General features: G+C 38.1%; 1 protein-coding gene across 1 annotated transcript in view; it reads right to left on the bottom strand.

Moving 5' to 3' along the window:
* LOC140148008 (dynein axonemal heavy chain 1-like) overlaps positions 1–19,158 on the bottom strand; it is a 98,143-nt gene that overhangs the window by 55,616 nt on the left and 23,369 nt on the right. The window contains 12 exon segments of the mRNA XM_072169834.1: positions 570–763; positions 2,643–2,792; positions 3,044–3,157; positions 4,693–4,896; positions 5,761–5,968; positions 7,622–7,785; positions 8,353–8,490; positions 9,144–9,323; positions 10,178–10,405; positions 10,991–11,155; positions 12,303–12,515; positions 13,651–13,904. Of these exon segments, the coding sequence (XP_072025935.1) occupies positions 570–763; positions 2,643–2,792; positions 3,044–3,157; positions 4,693–4,896; positions 5,761–5,968; positions 7,622–7,785; positions 8,353–8,490; positions 9,144–9,323; positions 10,178–10,405; positions 10,991–11,155; positions 12,303–12,515; positions 13,651–13,904 (2,212 nt within the window).

Raw genomic sequence — 19,158 nt, 5'->3', positions numbered from 1 at the left:
AGTGCAGTGATTTATAGTGCGCTACGCACAGGCACAACGCCTAGAGGTTGATCCACAAGCCTCAGCACACTTTACAGGTTGTTGCTGACTACAAAGGCCGCACATTATTCCATAAACCATTTAACAACAACACAGCTTCAAGAGCGCACACCCTAGAGATTCCACAGAGAAGAACGGCACATTTATAGTGTATGCACAGCGTAAACACAGAAGTGGGGTTCTGATTGGTTGATTCAATTGTCTGACAAACTGACAATATGATCGGACAATTACGCATCAAAGTGTTGGTCGGCGTAGAGCAGCGCTCTTGAAGGGAACACAAAGCTCCGCTTATGTCGCTTATTAACAGGGTGCTTGCATCAATCATAGCAAAAGACTGTTGTACTTCTCTGGCAGCTTCTGAAGTGTGCCATGAACAATCCTGATGAATCTATTTGCAGATAGTGTCACTATGTAAAAATTTTCAAAATTGTACACAAAACAATAAAGCGCTTTTTTTTTCAACTATGCGATTACTATATATTTGTAAAGCATTTCTTAAACATATAAATTGCGCCATTTTTTCTTACTTGATCTTAGGGAAGAGATCAGACACAATGCCATTGAATAATTTCAAATCATCCTGTAAGAATTTGGGCACATTTACATCTCGGATGGCTCTCAGTACAATCAGTTCTTCCAGCATCTCTGGGTTCTCCCTCTTCAAATTACCGGCAGCTGAGATGACAGTCTTCACAGCACGCATACCAAAATCATAATGGTCCTGTTACAATGAAAATAATAAGATATTATAGTAAGATACTAAATACATGAAAATGTAATCAATATTATTTCAAAGTTATTCTTATTTTAGTATTCAATACAATACATTTTATGTGATTAATAGTAAAAATGGTAATATCATACTAAACCATCTGCTTGGTTTTCACCATTTTGTATATTATGCTTTATTTTCTGGCCATCTGTATCTGGTCACTATGACATGCCAGGGACTGACTGATATACCAATTAGCATTTACTGGCAAATCAGCCACTACAATAGTAGTGCAACTCATTCTCTTGGTCGGGCTGACGTCACAAAGGGGAAATAGCCTTGTAAAACCAGTGTGCGCATGTGCAGTTCCCCTTTCTCGAGCTGGCTTGCTATGCTGGCGCTTGTGCAAAGGGGACGAAGGGGACAATATTCCCGGATGTCTGACCGAGTGAATGTCTGGTAAGGGAGCAACATTTCTAGCAACGACTGATCCATAAACAATCACTGGTATAATCCATTTGGCTTCCTCAAGGCAGTAACGTCAGTACTTTGTCTCAATTACTTTGCACACATACACATGCTCCACCTTTGATCGCGCATGTAAACAAGCCAGTTTGTTACGTCCACACACACAATTTAACACTATGCCTAATGGAGCACACACTTATATCAATGACTCAAGCAAGTCAAATGAACAATAGCATTGGTATGATGCTTCCAGTATTGAATCATACATCACTTTGTTTCAGTTGCTGCAACTATTATTATAATAACTAGAGGTATACCCGTATGGCCGTATGCTACGGAGCCTTTTACCCTTCAAAACCCACAGTGGAAGACATTGGCTTAATATAGATTTTACCAAGTTCAAAAATGTACATGAATCAGAATGCATCAGAGCTATTTATAGAACACAGGCAGCAAGTGCAATTGTTTATACCATGGTCACTGACTTTTGAAAATGCACATTTTCGCGGATTTTGAGCCCAATCCTTTACCGATCGCAACCAAATGTGATCCCGCAGATTCGACCGAAAGTAGCTTAGGACACTCCCCATATTTTTCTTGATCTCTCGTATAAATTACAGCCCAATCGGACCAAGTTTAAAATTGACCTTTGACCTTCGACCTCCGATTTCGACCGAAGGTAGCGTGAGGACACTCCCCATATTTTCCTTGATCTCCCATATGAATTACAGCCCAATCGGACCAAGTTTAAAATTTGACCTTTGACCTTCGACCTCCGATTTCGACCGAAGGTAGGGTAGGACACTCCCCGTATTTTTCTGCATCCCCCGTGTGAATTTGGCGAGGCTCGGATAAAAACTGACGGAGCCTTTTTAATGTGAGTGTAACTTTCAGGATGTGGTGCAATATGACCACTCAATGGAGCTTTTATATCAGCGCTATTTATAGATGAACAGAGATGGCAAGTGTTGTTACCAACCATGGTTACTTGGGCACTGTGGATTTCTGGAAATTCACATTTTCGCCAATTTGGAGCCCAATTCTTTACCGATTTCAACCAAATGTGACCTCCGCGTTCCCCTCGCATGAAGGATTCCACCCACCGAGTTACAGCCCAATCGGACGAAGTTTAAAATTTGACCTTTGACCTCCGACCTCCGATTTCGACCGAAGGTAGCTTACGACACTCCCGTATTTTTCTGCATCCCCGTGCGAATTTGGCGAGGCTCGGATCAAAACTGACGGAGCCTTTAACACACATACATACATACACACACGCATACAACATAAGGCAAATTATAGTAAGATTCACACATAAAAATGTATAATATGAAATATTGCAAATAGAAACACTACTAATTCTTTCAAAGGAGAAAAAATCACTAAGGTTACATTTCAGGCTTATTTCTCGCCATCTTACCTGTGAGCTAAGCTGTTCAGATGACAATTTGAAGGTAGTTGTGATCTTCTTAGCTAACACTTTAGCATCACTGAATCCAAATGAATAGAGTGAGATCTCAGCAATCATAGCGTAGTCTGGCACCATCATAGCAACAGGACGGAACAAAGCCTATCAAATAACAAAATAGACATTATTACACAATATGTACTGGACCATACACGATATACAGAGTGACAGATACACATAACCAAACAACCAGACACACACCCCCACTACAGATACGCAAACAAAGTCAGGAATTTGGGATAGGAATTTGTCAAGATTTGGGACATTCTGAATGTAATCTCTACAATAATGAATAAATTTGATACAAATTTAGTACTCTCTCTATTTTGGACCCTCTTTATTCAGGCACCTACCTTCAAGTTATCAGGCAACTCAGTCCTGCCAGCATATCCAGGATTCATTGTAATGAACACGGCACATGATGCCTTCAGTGCAATCTCCATACCTTCAAACATGAAGCGGTCAACCTAAAATATGATAACAATGAATGGTTACAAAATACTCCATGATGGCTGTGACTCTGTGGAAGGAACTCAATCTCAATCTCCTCCCTTCAATCTTTATCATGTAATGAATACAGAATAAATCGCAAATATGTAGGGGACTTTTATCGCGATGGAGGTTATAACGACTGTGAGCATAGGTAGTTACCTTCACATGTATATCTTTAACAATGTGTTATCCACATGGGATTGGTTAAATTGTTGGCCTCTTAAGAACTATTTTGATTGGTTACAAAGAGGACTATATCATGTACTGAGCCAATCAGATATGGTATGAATAGTCAGTGGGGCTGAAGAGGATTAAGCTTAGAATTGCTGAGAGATCCAACACTTCTATTTTGATTGGTTAGTGGTTACTCCGATGATTATACCATTAGTTAACCAATCAGGAACTGAGTATTCCCTTTAAAAAATCTGCAAAATATTAGAAGAGTTACAAAATATTTTCATATGACTTAAAGATCATTTGTTAAGAACCTAATCGGTAAATCAGTTAATAGTATGTGTTAAAATCTCAAATTTATCCATGTCACCAATTTCATTTTTTTATCTCTTGTTTAGCACCAATAAATTTAGTAGTGTTTTTCCTGAAATGTGCTACCTGCAATGTCCTCTCCAAGGTGACAGGATAATAAGCAAGTTTGCTAAATTTGTTTGTAATTTTCTACCACACTTGTTCTTACTCCCATTCTATGAACCATCATTAAGCAAATCCATCCTTACCTTTACCTGACGTATATTTGAAGCAATGTTAATAAAATAGTATAGAATTAAAAGCAAGAAATAATATTACTAAGTTTTAAAGGTTAAATGTCAAGTTTGTTTACAAATTTGCTGTTAACAAGTAAGAGGGACTTCATTTTTTGTAGTACATAAGGCCAGCAATAAAAGACCTTCCCCATTGTCTATTATGTCACCTCACCATTATAAGATACCTGAAGAAGTCAGGTGCTACCAGACACAACCTAGCATAGTGAGCTGCAATTTTATTTCAAGTTTTTGATTTAGTCACATCTTTATAATTTACATTGAAACACAAATGTTCATATTAGTTGTTGTTTACTACTGGTGCGCTGAAAGTTCCACTAGAGCATAATTATCTGGGATATATATTTCTATAAAATACAATGTGATAATATATAATGTTGATACAATCAGCTGAAACTGGGGATTAAAGCTTCAACTATCAATGGACAATATCCTATACTAAAAGCTTTTCCCTGCAATTTTTAAAAAATGTTTAAAAATGTTATTAAATGTTTCATACCCATTACATAACCCAACATTTAAAGGTTTTTGGCAACCTTTTCTAACCTTTTCGAATGTTTTTGAATATATTTTGTGTTTGCTGGATAATTGATAATCTGTTGATGGCAATTAAAAATTGGGTATACAATGTAACAATGGTAATGGCTAAATATAATACAATGCACAGGTCACAATTGCTACATGCAATCTATGGACTTTTCATTCTACATAAAACATCTAGACCGTCTCACCCTTTGCTGTTGAGCCTTCTGTATAGTAGTAATCTGTTGGGCCACCACAGACAACACCTCAATATCAATACGATTGAACTCATCAAAGCATGCCCACGCACCAGAGCTGGCCAGACCTTTCAGGAACTTGCCCATAGCCATGAAATCAAGCTGATCAGAGCAGTTGAATACAACAGTCTGGATGGCTAATGCTTTACCCAAATCCTGTGGGGAGAGAGAGGAAAAACACAAAACGTATTTGTTAACATTTTGTTGAAGTAGCTAAACTAGAAAAAATAGTGAGCATTTTTATTTATTTTGCAACTTAAACCTTAATATTTCCAGGATATTGTTATACATTCTTTCACAAGTTATGAAGTGATTCTATAGTCTATATATCTACCTCGAGTCACCGGCACTAGATTTGAAGTTCAGCGTGTGCTGCGTTGGCTTAGCGTGGTTTCTTGTGTGTACATATGTCTCATGTTGATTGCGCGCATAAAAGTATGTACACACACCAAGTGACACTAAGCTAATGCAGAGCACACTGAACTTCCAAAGCTAGTGTCTGTGACTCGACGGAGATATATAGACTATAGTAGGGTATTTGAATATGTAAAGCAAGTTTTGTTTCAAAAGACATATGTTGGAGCACTAAAATAAAAATTGGCTCTTCATATTTCAAGTGGTAGTGGATTAATGAAACAACTGAAGACAGAAAACAAACTTTCTGATATCCATTCTATATTCTGTTTTAAATTTGTTTTATGGAAACCACAAATATACAAATGGAATATTCCAGTTGAAATCCATACACCCCATAGGGAGTGTGAATTTCAAATGGGATTACCTGAATGGGTGAATCCATTTCAAATTCACACCCCTGTGTGGGAGAGATAAGTTATGTCTTCCAAAGGGGGTAAGGAAATCAACAGGAATATACCATTTGTTGCCCCATATAAATCTCTAAAGTTTAAGAAATTTGAATCTATATTTCTTCTTTCAGCGGGTACCATTTTTAAAAGTCTGTTACTATGTCCCAAGTGATGTGGTACTAATGAAGTACTAACATGAGATTACATCACTGACCTTGGTTGTTTCTGTTTTGCCAGTACCAGCTGGCCCAGCAGGAGCGCCACCAAACTTGAGATGCAATGCTCCAGTCAAAGTAAGGTAGCATCTATCAGTGAGTGGTGTGATGACAAGACGACCTGTGTTACCTAGATACTCATAACCGTAGGGGAACTCGGCATTCACTGCACGCACATACATGTTTTGATCTTCAAGCCAGTAGTACCTAGGAAGTAATGGATGGCCATGAAAACAAACGATAAGTATATTGCCATGCTAGCAATGTCACATGAATGTACTTCCTTCAAATTTCGAGACATTTGCATCGCTGAACAAAATCCTGTTTGTAGAGAAAATAGTCAGAAATCATCATTTGCTATTGGAAAGAATCATTAACCCAACCTTCCAAAACCTCAAAGACGGCACACCACTAAATCACTCCACATTTTATGTACCAACTAAATGCAGTTAAAATAGTCCAAAGTTTATTTCAGCTTGTTGCGGTTTATCTTCTGAACGTTTTCCCAAAACTTGCACATTTTCAGCTCATATGGTTCAGACAAGACGTAACGCAAGAAAAAATTCCAAAATATAATTTCAATGGTGAAGTTTTGGTGCAAATTAAAACAACTTCCGGTTTTGAAAAATTGAGTGATTATTAGGCTTTAAGTTGCACCTTTTCTTCACAGGAAAATAGAAAAAAAATTGATTGTTAGCATTGTATACAGGTAAAATAATAATACTCTACACATGTTCAGCTTTAATTTGATACCAAGCTTCATATCTCAAGTTGTACCTATCCGTGCTAAAATGTGCAGTAAAATGCGTATTTTACTGTGTATTTCAATGGGGCGCAGAATTGGTGGTATGCTCTCTTAAATCTGATGCTGTCAACTCATTGACAGGTTAACATATTATTCTCTGTCCCTTTTATTGGCATGGGTTTGACAGCATGCACACACCCCAATGCAGATCACAGAGAAAATATTATAGTTGTACTTGGTTACAAATACATCTCATATTCAAAGTCAATACAACAGTGCAATATTAAAAAGCTAGCAGACAGAAGGGTTGAGCATTGCCAAACCTTTGCCAATGGACTGAGTGACAGTCTAAGAACTAGTCATTTATTACCTCCCACCAGAATCTCGGTCCATGGCAGAGGTTTATGCTCAAGATCATACACAACTCAGGGCTAATACGAAACGCTTTAAACAGAGCCCTATCCCTTTTTATGTATCCCTTTTAAACATGCATTAATTGCCCCAATTTTTTTCATAATGGTTTTATCCTGCTGGCAGGTTCAAGTTTTGACTTTTAGTGCATTTTAACCAAATCTTTGATTTTTACATTGTAATTGGCCTATTTTTTGTGCAAATTTCATATCTTTGTGTCCTTGTAATAATATATTTTCCATGTGTCATGTTTATTCATACTATAATGTGCAATACTTGTGTAATTATAAATGTTTTAAATTTTGTGTGTTATTCTAAGTATCTTTAATTATAACTATTTGTAATATTTCTCAGTATTTTGGCCCTTGGCCATGAATGTGAAATAAATATATGTGATGCGATCAAGCAAAATCAGTCGGAACTCGGTAATATTAAATTTTCAGTTTCTTATGGAATAGTAAAAAGCATTTACAAATCTGGATTTTGCAGAAAACACCATTGAAATTGAACAACCAGTTCCAAAGATATGAGCAATTAAAGAGGTTCTAAAACAACAGGAAACAAAAGGAAATATTTCCTTTGTATGGCTATATCTCAAAATCAATATTTCCGAGTTCCGACTGATTTTGCTTGATCGCATCACATATATGAAATGAAATGAAAAAAATGTACTGTTTGTGACAGCTGACAAACTTTTGACTTACCTGAGTTGACTGATCCATTCAAAGTCATTGACATTCTGGACGTTTTCTTCACACATCTTGGCTACCACATCACGAGCATGAACCTCTATCACAATCAGGGCAGATAAGACCATACGAGCAATCTTCTCAAGTTTACCTCGCACAAGGCCTACTAGACCAGCAATCTGGAGGGGAGAGCAAAATGAACACAGTGTTGACAAATACTTATCCTAATCTCTACTGTTCTTCAAAATCATTATTATTTGAAGTTTTCTGAATAAAAATATTGTGGTCAAAAATTGGTTTTGGATAAGGAGCTATAAGGTTTTCGTTATTGTTGTTATTGTGTAAACGAAGTGTACATTTTCTCAAAAACGATATTGATGAGGGTCTGATCCCTGTTTTGTTTGCCATCAGAGGGCTATCCAGTTGAAATCCATAAACCCCATGGAAGACATGGCCTTAATTTTCACATATGGAGTGTGAATTTCAAATGGAGTCCCCTGAAATGAGTGACTCTATCTGAAATCTACACCCTCTGTGTGGAAGATAAAGTCGTATCTTCCATTAAGGTGTATAATTTCATCTGCAATATCCCATTATATTTACAGTCTTGCTAATCAAAGAACTCCAAGTAATTGATATTCAGATTTCAGATAATAAATTAAAGCATTAAATAAATTGCAATCCCTTTAACTACCTCACACAAAACAAAGGATGTTTCAGGACATTTTTATACAAGTTCAACTTACCTGATCAATGAGGACCTGCAACAAGTCATTGAGGGTCTTCTGTTCCAGGGCTTCTTCTACCATCTTAGTCCAGAATGTCTGACAACCAGCAATTACTATCTGACCAGGCCATTCAAGTACCCACTCTGTACGTGGTGTCTGCATAGAACACGTAAATCAATGTTGGTTATTGCTATAATAAATTACTATCATGCTCTGCGTGCTAGCCATATCCTTCAACACAAAAAGGTTTTGAGATATTTTCTCAAAATATCAAGAGCTATCTCAAGAACAACTGAACCAATACTGGGCTTGTTTGTACTCATGTTAATGCATTTCTCATGCTGATTCTAAATATGCTCATGAAAATATACAACTTTGAAATTGTTGAATCTTTAAAGAAATTATTTAAAACTTGTCGTCTGCAGGCGACACCCGTGTGGAGAGAGTTCATGAACTAATGTTTCATAGGAAGAATGTTTTAAATACATTCTTTTTATTCTTCAGCACACCTACGAAAAATTTGCACTTTATTTATAATTTATTTATAATTTGTAGCTGTATGAAATTTACAGGGTTTTCTTGCCATAGTGGATTGACTGATTTTGACTAAAATTTGTGAAAACTTTTTTTTTTTACTTTCAAAAATTTGTCTGCAAAACATTTTCAGATTTGTTTTAAGATTTTTCACGCTTTCAGTGCTTTATTAATGCCTCTTCCGGAAAGTAAAACCTGCCTATACTTGGTAGAACAGGATTTATTTCCCAATCGCCCAAAGATGACTATTTTTCTTTCAGTTTCTGTTCACTTACAGTAGGGTACTTAGCAAGGGCATCACCAAGAATCTTCCTTAGACTCTCTTTCATGACTCTTTCAACTTCCAGCAGCCAGTCTTCCACATTGCCTGCCGGATATAGCTTCTCTGTGAACGGAACCATTTCTCCTTCACCGGAGAACATCTGTGTGATCTGCAGATCGCTTTCAAATTTCAACTGCATATAAAAAAAACAAGATTATTAATCTTATTATGTGTTACAGCTTTCAAGCAGAAACAGGTTAGTTCTGAAAACATGATTTACCCATACTTTTTAAACCTTTAATTTTGTGGTTATTGTTATTTTTTATGATATTTAAGCACCTTAAACATGGTCAAATAATATCACCCCTATATGCTGTTTAAAGAGCTTGAATATCTACGGCTCACATCTTACTAACGTTGAGGGCAAATTATTTCTCTTCAATATATTGATGAAGCAATGGGCTATTTCATTTGAACTCCGGACACCGTGTGGAACACAAAACCTTAATCTTCTACACAGGGGGTGTAAATTTCAAATGGGTTTATAATTGGTGATTACATTTAAAATCTACACCTCCTGTGTGGGAGATTAAGGTCATGTCTTCCATAGGGGTGTCTGGATTTCAACTGGAATAGCACATTGCTTCATCAATATTGAAGAAAAATTTGCCCTGGTAGTAAAATGTGAAGTGTTTTTTAAACATGCGTATGTGTATGACAGCGCTGTGAGTGAATAATTGCACTATGTAGTTTGCTCACAGGGAAATGTGCTTTGACATCATTTGGCCTCAAACCAACTGCTGGCCTACTTTCGGCGCCTGGCAAAACCGGCAATTTAGCCACATTCAATAGTTCCAAACAATAGAACTTCACACTTGCCTGTTGGGTCAGCCAGGGTGCCGGTGGTCGACTGTCGGTTAAGTTTTAAAGTCATCTCTTACTGCACTTGGCAAAAGCACTATAGTTTTAGAAATCATGTTACACCTAAATATATATATGCTCACATACAAAATAAATTTCGAAAGAACAGACATTGTCATTTCTTACCCTGGCGATATTTTCAAAGCATTTCCTGAGATGTGGTTGTACGGCTGTTGGGTCTTTAGTCTGTGACAGGATCTCGAGAAGTTCATCATCTGACAAGAAGTAGAAACGTGGGAATGATGCTCTCTTGGTCTCCAGGTATTCACTGAGTCCCTTCTGGACTTGATCCAGAAGCTTGTTGCATTCTTTCAAGTTCTCAAGAAGTCTGGCATCAGGGCACAGGGATATGACCTGAACAACAACAAAAGTGAAAATACACGCACTTAATAAAACATTTCAGACATAGAATTGTTATTTGTCAATTAGTAAGGTTTATTGAAATTTACTTAGTCAACAGTTTTGTGCGATTAACTTCACTTTACCAATTTTGAACCATTTCACTTGATTTTAAATTATGAAAAAAGAGGCGGCCTATATGCTTCACCCTGGCAGGGCGTAAGATAATGCCAAACACAATTAATATAATGCAAGGATGTTGAAATGGAGTCATACATTCAGGTAACCCGTAGAAATGCACACTACCTGAGTGGAAAATTAGGTCTAACATCTTTTACAGGGGGTCTATGGATTTCAACTGGAATAGTTCAATACTCTAATGGTGCCAAGCTTCTAGCCCTGCATCACCATGCTCTTTCTTCAGGGGTGTGAGAGGCCACAGACCAAAATAGATGAAAACTACTACAAAAAGCTGAAAAACAGCATAAAATCAGGGTAAAGCGCCAAACATAGGCCAAAAACAAAACAAAATGCATACATTTTGCAACAAAAAAGAGGAAGTCAGCTGAAAAGAGGAACTCTCACACCCCTGTTTCTTACCTGAGGATTATCCCTGGCATTCTTCATGATTCTACGCCACATACGGTCCATTGTCTGGTACCTCTTGCCCTCTACTGGCAGCTGCCTATTGATGTCATCTGAGCTAAAGATAGGCTCTAGATAGAGCCATGAACGCTGACATGCTAACCATTCCTCCAGTACATCCTATAATGAATACACACAAGTAAACAGATACAATTCATGAGAAATGGTTTTTAACATAAGTCTCCACATACATAAATGAGAGCCAGTGAATATCTACGATTTGAACCTGGTGCCTTCGGATCACCTGTCTGATGCTCTACCAACTGAGCTAAATGAGTCAGATGGGGAAGAGCAGTGACGTAATTATCTATAGGCCCTCTGTTCAATACCTGCCCTCTATCATCTTCTCATCCAAGAAGCTTAGAAAGAGGTTTTGGAAATGATTCTGAAATCACATTCCAGTTGAAATCCATTCACCCCCTATGAAAGACATGGCTTTAATCTCCCATACTGAATGTAGATTTCAAATGGAGTCACCCATTCAGGTAACCCCATTTGAAATTCACACCCCTGTGTGGGAGATTAAGGTCATGTCTTCCATAGGGGGTGTATGATTTCAACTGGAATAGCCCATTTGAGATGGAGAAAGAAAGTTAAACTATGTGGAAAATTAATTATGATAACATAAATGACAGCCAGTGAAAAAAATTCACTGCCCATCCATCCAGTGCTTGAACCTAGGACCTAATAAAATATTGTTTCTGCATCAACTTCAGCATGACCACTTGCTCCATTTGGCAGTCATAGAGGGGGCATTCAGAGATGGTATGATCAAAGATTCACCTAATGGTGCTATGAGCAGGGCGTCAGATTCAACGAGAATCACTGAATCAATTCTCGTAATGATTCTCGTAACATTTGTTGCGAGAATCAATATCTTTCATTGAATCATACAGTAAGTGAAGTGACTCGGATGGTTTTTGATTCTCACAAACTGGCACGAAACTGAGGCCCTGTATGAGCTCACGTGACATAAGTGGAATTTTAGTCACAACCTAAAAGTGCCCTCCCGTAAAATTCCCATCAGCAAATAGGGGCACAGAACCTTAATTCTTGATGGGATTTTAGAGGAGGGAGCTCTCTATTTGCACATGAAATTTACCCCAAGGGAAAAGAGCCCAAGTGCGCCATTAGACGAATCTTTACGGTATACTGATGAGCTTGGCAAGATGTTTTTGTTTTAATCATGTTACACCAAGTTTTAAGGATTGTACTGAAACTTGTTTGTGATGACTCAAGTTTTATGAATAACACAATGTCTCCTTACCTGTGTCATCCTGAGTTTTCCTTCCCATGTGTTAATCCTCTCTTCAAATGGTTTCTTATACGGTGAGAAGGACATACTCTGTGTCATGACAATGTGGTCATCCAATAGCTGTGTGCATTCATCTGATCCTTTCATGATATAGGTACCTGTGTCCTTGTAGGGTAAGATCTCAAACACAACTGGTTTCCATTCACCTTCCATCTTGTCAAGAGCCTGGTGAGAAAGGATACATATTAGAACTTGTTTGTATCATTGCATTGATACATCATGTTGGATTTTGACTTCAGGATGAAAAACACTGAAACTTTATGGATGTTTTTATGCTGTGCTACTGACTGGAATAAGCCCATTAGTCCGGAGGGTCGTTAGACCAAAAAGGGTCAAAGTTAGGGTTTAAAGCATTTTAGGTTATAGGATTACGGGTAGGTATAAGGATAAAGGTTATCATTAGGGTTAGGGGTAGAGTAAGGGATAAGGTTAGATGAGGGTTATGATCAGAGTTAGGATTGAGATCAGTTTATATTTGGGGTTGGGGTTAAAGTTACAGTTAAGAGTTGGGTTTCTATTAGAGCATAGGTTATAGATTAGGATTAGGGTGAAGTTAAGGGTTAGGGGAAGGATTTCAGTTTTTAGATTAATTACCCTTCAGACTAATTGACCTGTAACCCTACTGAGTTGATGCTCCAGGAAGCATCTCATGACACAATACCATCTGACTTACAAGACAGGATTAGATATTACATAGGATCCTATTTTTGCATATGGATGTGGTACGTGAATGCATGACATCAATACAATTCATGTGTGCCGATTAGTTACAGCAGTTAAAGTGGCCTCAAATTGACATCACACATTCACGTACCATATCCACATCAGAAAAACTAATATTGTCTAATATCTTGAACTGTGAACAGAAATTAAACTTTCAAATGACATCTATTGTAGATAGAGTTTTCTGTGATTCACATAACAGCATTTTTGTTCTTCTTCATGGGAACACATGAAATGAACTACATTTCCACGGACTGCATTGATTATGATACTATAATTAAAAAGAGATTCCCCTTTTCCCATATTCTCAACAGGAAGCTGGAAAAACATGCCAGACCCAATCAGCCACTCATTGTCAGAGTCTGTCAGACTAAGATACTAAACCTTAACCCAATGAGAACTACTTGCCGATTGGCCAAAAAGAAGTTTTCATTATCAATTGGCCCAATCAGCAACATTGTTAGAATAATTTCACCACACAAAAAATTGGGGTGAATTATTTGCAAAGCTCCATTCTGATTGGTGATTAAAGTGAAGATATCATGTAATTGACCAATCAGAGGCAGTGTTAGCTTACCTGTTCAATGGAATACTCCTTGCCTGCAACCTCAGCCACTTTGGCAATCTGGTCAATATACTCATCCAACTTCATCTCCAAACACTTGCTGAATGTCAGTGAAGCCTTAGGTACGATGGTGAAGCCCAGTTCCTTGGACAGCAGGTCCCAATGGCGACTTCTCATACCAGGGTTACGCAGACCCTGAATGAGAGGGATGAATGGACGGAAGTCCTCTATCTGGGTGCGCATTGTCTGTGCTACCAGCTGTACACCTGTTAAAATAAAAATATGTTGTATAGAGCTTTGTCATGACACATTTTGCCATTTAAGATATCAGTGAACAGAAACCTTATAGGCAGAGATAGTATCAGAAAAGATTTTACGAGCAGAGCATCGATTCAAACTAGTCAACGAGCACAAAAACTGAGGCAAAAAACAAGTTGTTTGATTAAGCAAAGTGAGTTAATGTTGACCATATTTAATTGAGACTTTAAATTTAAACATTGGTCTATTCCAGTTGACTGAACACCTTTGTTCCATAACCATTAAGGTATAGGACATTTTTTGTTTTTGCTATATCCCCCAAATGAAATGTATTTAATTATGTTTGTACTCACTCAGGTAGCATTGTGTGTGAATTTTACATCCGAACTAAGTGCTATCCTTTTTTTTCGTCATTTTAGTGTCTAAAATGGCCCAAAATGAGGGTTTTTCAATATTGCCATCCATTTCTAATCATCACCCCCATAGACTTTACATGTAAAATAAAAAGGCCCATAAAAATTGAATAGCACTTAGTTCGGATGTAAAATTCACACAAAATCCTTTTGAGTGATTACAAAGATAATTAAATACTTTTCAACCGGGGGCTATGAGGAATTTTTTTGTATTGTATTGCTTATACAATGACATATTCACAATAAAATGTCCATCTGAAACAAAGGTGTGAAATCCATATACCCCTATATGGAGTGCGTATTTCAAATGGGGCTACCTGAATGTGTGATTCCATTTGAAATCTACACAACCTGTGTGGGAGATTAAGGTCATGTCTTTTGTAGGAAGTGTATGGATTTCAACTGGACTAGCCCATAATGAATACTACATTTTGTAGAAACCGATATCAAAAATTGAATCAGTAACTTCTAAATCATGAAGATTTAATGTGCCCCTGAAAAATAGAAAAGGGCTTGCATGTTTCTTTGACCACATATTGAAGTATATAAGTATGTACGCACTGTGGTGCACTAATCATTCCCTCTTTGAGAACAGCACTTTAATCTAAAACCCTTTCTCCATTTACACGCAATACTTCAAACCTAAAAAACTTTCTCCCTTGCCTTTGTGCTGTATTATGTCAACTTTCTCTTGACTATAGTGCATCTCATCTCAAGATGAGAGCAGTGCCATCATAGATAATACAGACTATTTATCAACAGTCAAAGTCCCAGTGCTTTGTATGCTGTGTATTCTTGCATATTCATGAGGGCTGATCGCATGAACTCTTTAGTCCATGAGCGCCATGTTCAATAACACTGTGGCAGTTTTGAATCACACGCGCTGACCTAATCCCGCAAGGTGCATACTGTAACGAAAATGGATTTTCGCTCATTCTCTAAAATTGGTTATTTGAGCTCGTGTGAGGCTTATGGTCTTATTTTTATATTTACCTATCTCTCTTGGACTAGTTATCATGATTTTTATAACCAAATTTGATCAATTTTGATTCGTCCTCGATTTCGATGTTCTGGTCATGCATTTTTATAAGCTTACTGAATGAAGAGTATATTGTATTACTCACCAGTCACTGATTTTATCGCCAGATTTTCATGATCCAAATTATTTTATTGTGCAAATTAATAAAAGTTTACAGCAAAGCACAGGTGGAAATACTATCAAAATGACTTTTATTGAAATCTAATATGAATTTCAGCTCAAATTAATTGATTTAAAATGAGGTATTTCGTGCATATTTTCGATCTAGGAAAGTTTTTACTTGTTTACATGTTGCCAGTTCTTTGTCGATTTTTGGGCGTAATTCTCTGAATCTATTAAAGATTCTGTCAAATTTGCGGCCCTGGCAACTCGCTTTTTATCCTGGAGATCGACCCGCCTGGGGATGTCTATGGTCGGATTCTCGGTTGTCTGGGTTTGCGCCGCGTTCGTTTTTCATGTTTTTCAGTCAATCAGAAACCTTTTCGGTGAGTGAGTTCTCGTGAGCAGAATGTGCTGTTTTCTTGCTCACGAGAAAGTACGATAAATTGCTCGCGAGCAAGGAAAGTAATTTTTCTGCTCACTCAACTCTCGCTTTGTGCGTGATTTCGCGATAAATTGCTCACTATAAAAGCGGCTGCTCGCCAAAATTGCTCACTTTTTGGTTTGACGCTGCCAGGGGCAGTCACGCCCCTGGTCAGCTCTGTCACAGCAGATTTGAAATGAGACTCATCGGGCATTGGAAGTGATTGCCACTCACTGCCGTAGCCTCGCTTTCCTTGACATTGGTTCAGTCAATTTCAGCTTTGATGTGGAAGACATTTAATGCAATTTATGGGAACTTTCAGCCAAAAATGATGGTCAAAATGTAGCAGACGACAGCCATGTCAGCAGTAGTCCCGTGTAAAATGGGTTGTCATCCATCGAGCCTTTTTCAAGGCTAGCTTTCTCCGCTTGTTCCCATGAATGCTTAATTGTCTTCATCGAAGGTAGGCCTATAGAACTGCACTATTTTTAGCTTCTTTACAGTCACAAATCGTCATAATTGGTAAGCTTAGATGGCCTAGGCTGCTCAGCCTTTCGCCTTTTAGCGCCTGTAGGTGGCCTGGAAAGTTTAAGCTTACTTAGGCTCTTGGGCCTTCTGCAGCTGCTTCTGCGTCTCTTGGACATCTTGGTTCACCGTGACTGATAAAACAATGGTTTAATCATCTTTAATTACGATAGAATATAAAAGGGGAAGTTCCTAGTCTTCAAGAAAGGCTAAGCTTAGCCTTGCAGTATGATGTGCATGCATGCCATGCAGATGGTGGCTCTGAATTTAGGTGTTATGGATTAAAGGCACACTCGTCGTTTTATGAATTAAAAAGGAACTTCCTGTTTATTCTATCATTTGTGCAGTTCTATACTTCAGAATCAAGGAAAGTACGTGGAAAATCTGCCAGTGACTTCAAAATTAATTAAATAGGCTGAAACCTATTATTTTTCTGATTTATTTATTGATTTTTATATCACACAAAAATCTGACTTCTGATTGGCCTAAATTACTCAATTGCCAAACTGATAGACAAGCTGGCATCAGTCGAAAGCTCCCGCCATGAGTAATATTTTTTAAGAACCAGTGAAATTAGCAATAACAGTGGTTCACCATTTTAGATGGCATTTCGTACAGTTTGTCAGTATTCCAGCCGCGTTACAATACACACGCCTAGAAGGGTGATTTTGTCCATACTGTACACTGGTGACACAACTGCATAACGCACTGATGGCACTCTCAAAAGCTCTCAACTTGAGACGAGACAGACTATAGACTTACCTGGTATGTCCTTGAATGTCTTGGTACATTTATGCATAGTTTTGAATGCATCAGACACCTGTTTTTCACACTGCTCTGCATCAATGCTAGTCAGTGGATCATTACTAACCCAGACTATAGACTTACCTGGTATGTCCTTGAATGTCTTGGTACATTTATGCATAGTTTTGAATGCATCTGACACCTGTTTTCACACTGCTCTGCATCAATGCTAGTCAGTGGATCATTACTACCCAGACTATAGACTTACCTGGTATGTCCTTGAATGTCTTGGTACATTTATGCATAGTTTTGAATGCATCTGACACCTGTTTTTCACACTGCTCTGCATCAATGCTAGTCAGTGGATCATTACTACCCAGACTATAGACTTACCTGGTATGTCCTTGAATGTCTTGGTACATTTATGCATAGTTTTGAATGCATCTGACACCTGTTTTTCACACTGCTCGGCATCAATGCTAGTCAGTGGATCATTACTACCCAGACTATAGACTTACCTGGTATGTCCTTGAATGTCTTGGTACATTTATGCATAGTTTTGAATGCATCAGACACCTGTTTCTCACACTGCTCGGCATCAATGCTAGTCAGTGGATCATTACTAACCCAGACTATAGACTTACCTGGTAATGTCCTTGAATGTCTTGGTACATTTATGCATAGTTTTGAATGCATCAGACACCTGTTTTTCACACTGCTCTGCATCAATGCTAGTCAGTGGATCATTACTAACCCAGACTATAGACTTACCTGGTATGTCCTTGAATGTCTTGGTACATTTATGCATAGTTTTGAATGCATCTGACACCTGTTTCTCACACTGCTCGGCATCAATGCTAGTCAGTGGATCATTACTAACCCAGACTATAGACTTACCTGGTATGTCCTTGAATGTCTTGGTACATTTATGCATAGTTTTGAATGCATCTGACACCTGTTTCTCACACTGCTCGGCATCAATGCTAGTCAGTGGATCATTACTACCCAGACTATAGACTTACCTGGTATGTCCTTGAATGTCTTGGTACATTTATGCATAGTTTTGAATGCATCTGACACCTGTTTCTCACACTGCTCGGCATCAATGCTAGTCAGTGGATCATTACTACCCAGACTATAGACTTACCTGGTATGTCCTTGAATGTCTTGGTACATTTATGCATAGTTTTGAATGCATCTGACACCTGTTTCTCACACTGCTCGGCATCAATGCTAGTCAGTGGATCATTACTACCCAGACTATAGACTTACCTGGTATGTCCTTGAATGTCTTGGTACATTTATGCATAGTTTTGAATGCATCTGACACCTGTTTCTCACACTGCTCGGCATCGATGCTAGTCAGTGGATCATTACTAACCCAGACTATAGACTTACCTGGTATGTCCTTGAATGTCTTGGTACATTTATGCATAGTTTTGAATGCATCTAACACCTGTTTCTCACACTGCTCGGCATCAATGCTAGTCAGTGGATCATTACTAACCCAGACTATAGACTTACCTGGTATGTCCTTGAATGTCTTGGTACATTTATGCATAGTTTTGAATGCATCCGACACCTGTTTCTCACACTGCTCGGCATCAATGCTAGTCAGTGGATCATTACTACCCAGACTATAGACTTACCTGGTATGTCCTTGAATGTCTTGGTACATTTATGCATAGTTTTGAATGCATCAGACACCTGTTTCTCACACTGCTCGGCATCAATGCTAGTCAGTGGATCATTACTAACCCAGACTATAGACTTACCTGGTAATGTCCTTGAATGTCTTGGTACATTTATGCATAGTTTTGAATGCATCAGACACCTGTTTCTCACACTGCTCGGCATCAATGCTAGTCAGTGGATCATTACTAACCCAGACTATAGACTTACCTGGTATGTCCTTGAATGTCTTGGTACATTTATGCATAGTTTTGAATGCATCCGACACCTGTTTCTCACACTGCTCGGCATCAATGCTAGTCAGTGGATCATTACTACCCAGACTA

This window comes from Amphiura filiformis, chromosome 3 (genome assembly GCF_039555335.1).
Source record: "Amphiura filiformis chromosome 3, Afil_fr2py, whole genome shotgun sequence".
Taxonomy (NCBI): domain Eukaryota; kingdom Metazoa; phylum Echinodermata; class Ophiuroidea; order Amphilepidida; family Amphiuridae; genus Amphiura; species Amphiura filiformis.
This window is presented reverse-complemented; position numbering and strand designations above follow the sequence as displayed.